The sequence below is a fragment of the Emiliania huxleyi genome, assembly GCF_000372725.1.
Source record: "Emiliania huxleyi CCMP1516 chromosome Unknown EMIHUscaffold_2080, whole genome shotgun sequence".
NCBI lineage: Eukaryota > Haptophyta > Isochrysidales > Noelaerhabdaceae > Emiliania > Emiliania huxleyi.
The window spans coordinates 130-2009 of NW_005200525.1; the positions used below are offsets into that span (position 1 = coordinate 130).

General features: G+C 62.7%; 1 protein-coding gene across 1 annotated transcript; it reads left to right on the top strand.

Annotated features, from left to right (window-relative positions):
• Nucleotides 1-377: 377 nt before the first annotated feature.
• On the top strand, nt 378-1379 carry EMIHUDRAFT_254072 (hypothetical protein; the record flags this gene model as incomplete). Its single annotated transcript, XM_005781061.1, has 4 exons — nt 378-1002; nt 1074-1103; nt 1239-1261; nt 1347-1379. 4 exons carry the CDS (start codon nt 378-380, stop codon nt 1377-1379), a joined length of 711 nt encoding a protein of 236 aa, XP_005781118.1.
• Nucleotides 1380-1880: the final 501 nt, after the last annotated feature.

Below are 1880 nucleotides of genomic sequence, written 5' to 3' on the forward strand. Positions count from 1 at the left end.
TATTATTCTCACGAAACTACTCTGCCATCACTTGCGTCTGTCGCGTGTCGCGGAGCCGAGGCATAGGCTCGCTGATCGCACCGAACGCTAGAACGCTACTCCGCAGCACGCAGCGCCGTGTCGTGAAGAGCCACCATGGTGGCTTCAGCCCGCCGGTGCGCCCGGGTGCCCACTCCGCAGCGGCCACCATTCCCACGTACTTCCCGAAGCCGCTCCACTCTGGCCGCTTCCTCGGATTGCGGAGGTGGAACGCGTCCTCGATTGCGCTCGCAGTGTACGGGGGGCTTCCCCCCCGCGTCTTAAAGCCCTCCAGCAACCGCGACTCCTTGCCACAATTTGCGTGGAATGCGCCCGCAAAGAGCCCGCGAGGGCGCCAGATGCTTGGAGGCCCAGTGCTGCACCGATACACGATGAATGTTGGCATCGGCATCGCGTGGTTTGAGATCTTTGATGCGGCGCTTGCACACCACCCTACGGCGATCTTCCTTGAGGATGACGTTGTGCCTTCTCCGCACGCCGTCGTCGTCTTTCGCTCGCTGCTCCAGCGCTACCAGGCGGATGTAAGCGTCTCTGGCGTGACCGGCGCATACCAGACACACCAACCATGCATCAACAGCGATGGGCGCAAACTTGACCAGGACGTGGCCGTCGACAGATGGACGCTCAGCCATGACTGGGCATTCGCTCACTGGCGTGACCGCTGGCTGCGCGCGCGACCAACCATGCTGAAGTACATGGCCATCATCGATGGCCATGACTACGGCCGCGCGCCTGCGAAGGAGGTAATGACGTGGCACCGGCATATCGGTAGCAACGGTAGTGTCCACTCGCAGGACCAGGCACGCAGGGCCGCGTTCCGCGCCTCCGGGTACTGTGGCATGGTGCGCACGCGTGCGCGGCGCATATTGCCTATTGGCCGGCGAGGCACGCATATGAGTGACGCAAACTTCCAGCGCATGGGGCTCCTCGACGAGGGCATCGACACATCCGAGCGGCAGACAGGTTCACAGCCTTGTTATTGAGAAGAAAATACCTCCTATTCACAGCTCAAAGCTATTTTCCGTCTCAAAAAGGGACGCACGCGGCAAATCTGATGTTGGAATGTTTCAATAGGAGAGAGGCCTCTTCCGTTGGGGGACCGAGTTCATAGGAAACGAGGGTTTCCCATTGTGACCCGCTCCAGCGCGAGCGTGACACTGCACTTGGCGCCGAGCGCCCGCGGCTCAGACCTTGTGCAGGCCACCCCTCGGTGACCACGCCGGTCCGGACCGATGGCGCTCGGTGTGGAGCAAGCAAGACCCCCCCCCCCCCCATCGGCGCGCGCTCGCCATTCCAACGGCCGCCAGGAGCACCAAGAGGACTCCTCATGGCTGTGCTAATGTGGGCTTCGACCGGCCTCGGCGGGGGGGGCGGGTTGTCCCGGCTGCGGACGCCTTCTGCAGCCCCCTGGGATGGGGACAGCACCCCAAAACTGCCCCTCGGCGGCATACAGCATTGCCAGCCAGCCTCTTCCTCCTCCTCAAGGGCTGTACATAGGCCATATTGCGCCGCCTCCTACTGGCAGCCGGGCGGGCGCGCGCCGCGGGCGCCTCGGCGCGCGCACGGCTCGCAAAGTTCGAACGAGTACTGCCGCCCGGCCGCCTCAAGGCTGCCGACGGAACGGGAAACAAGGATCGGCGCCTGCAGAGAGAGAGATTTTTAGCAATACCAAACATTTGTTTTGTTCGCCTGCATGGACGGTTGCCCGGGGGCATTTTCCATTCTGAGCAGCTCGAGCTCTGGGCAGGGGCTTTACGTTTTGGTCTCGAGTTTGGATCTCACACGCGCGAGGCCGCCCGAGCGCGCGCTGGAAACAAGTCAAGAGTCTAGACACTTCGCTC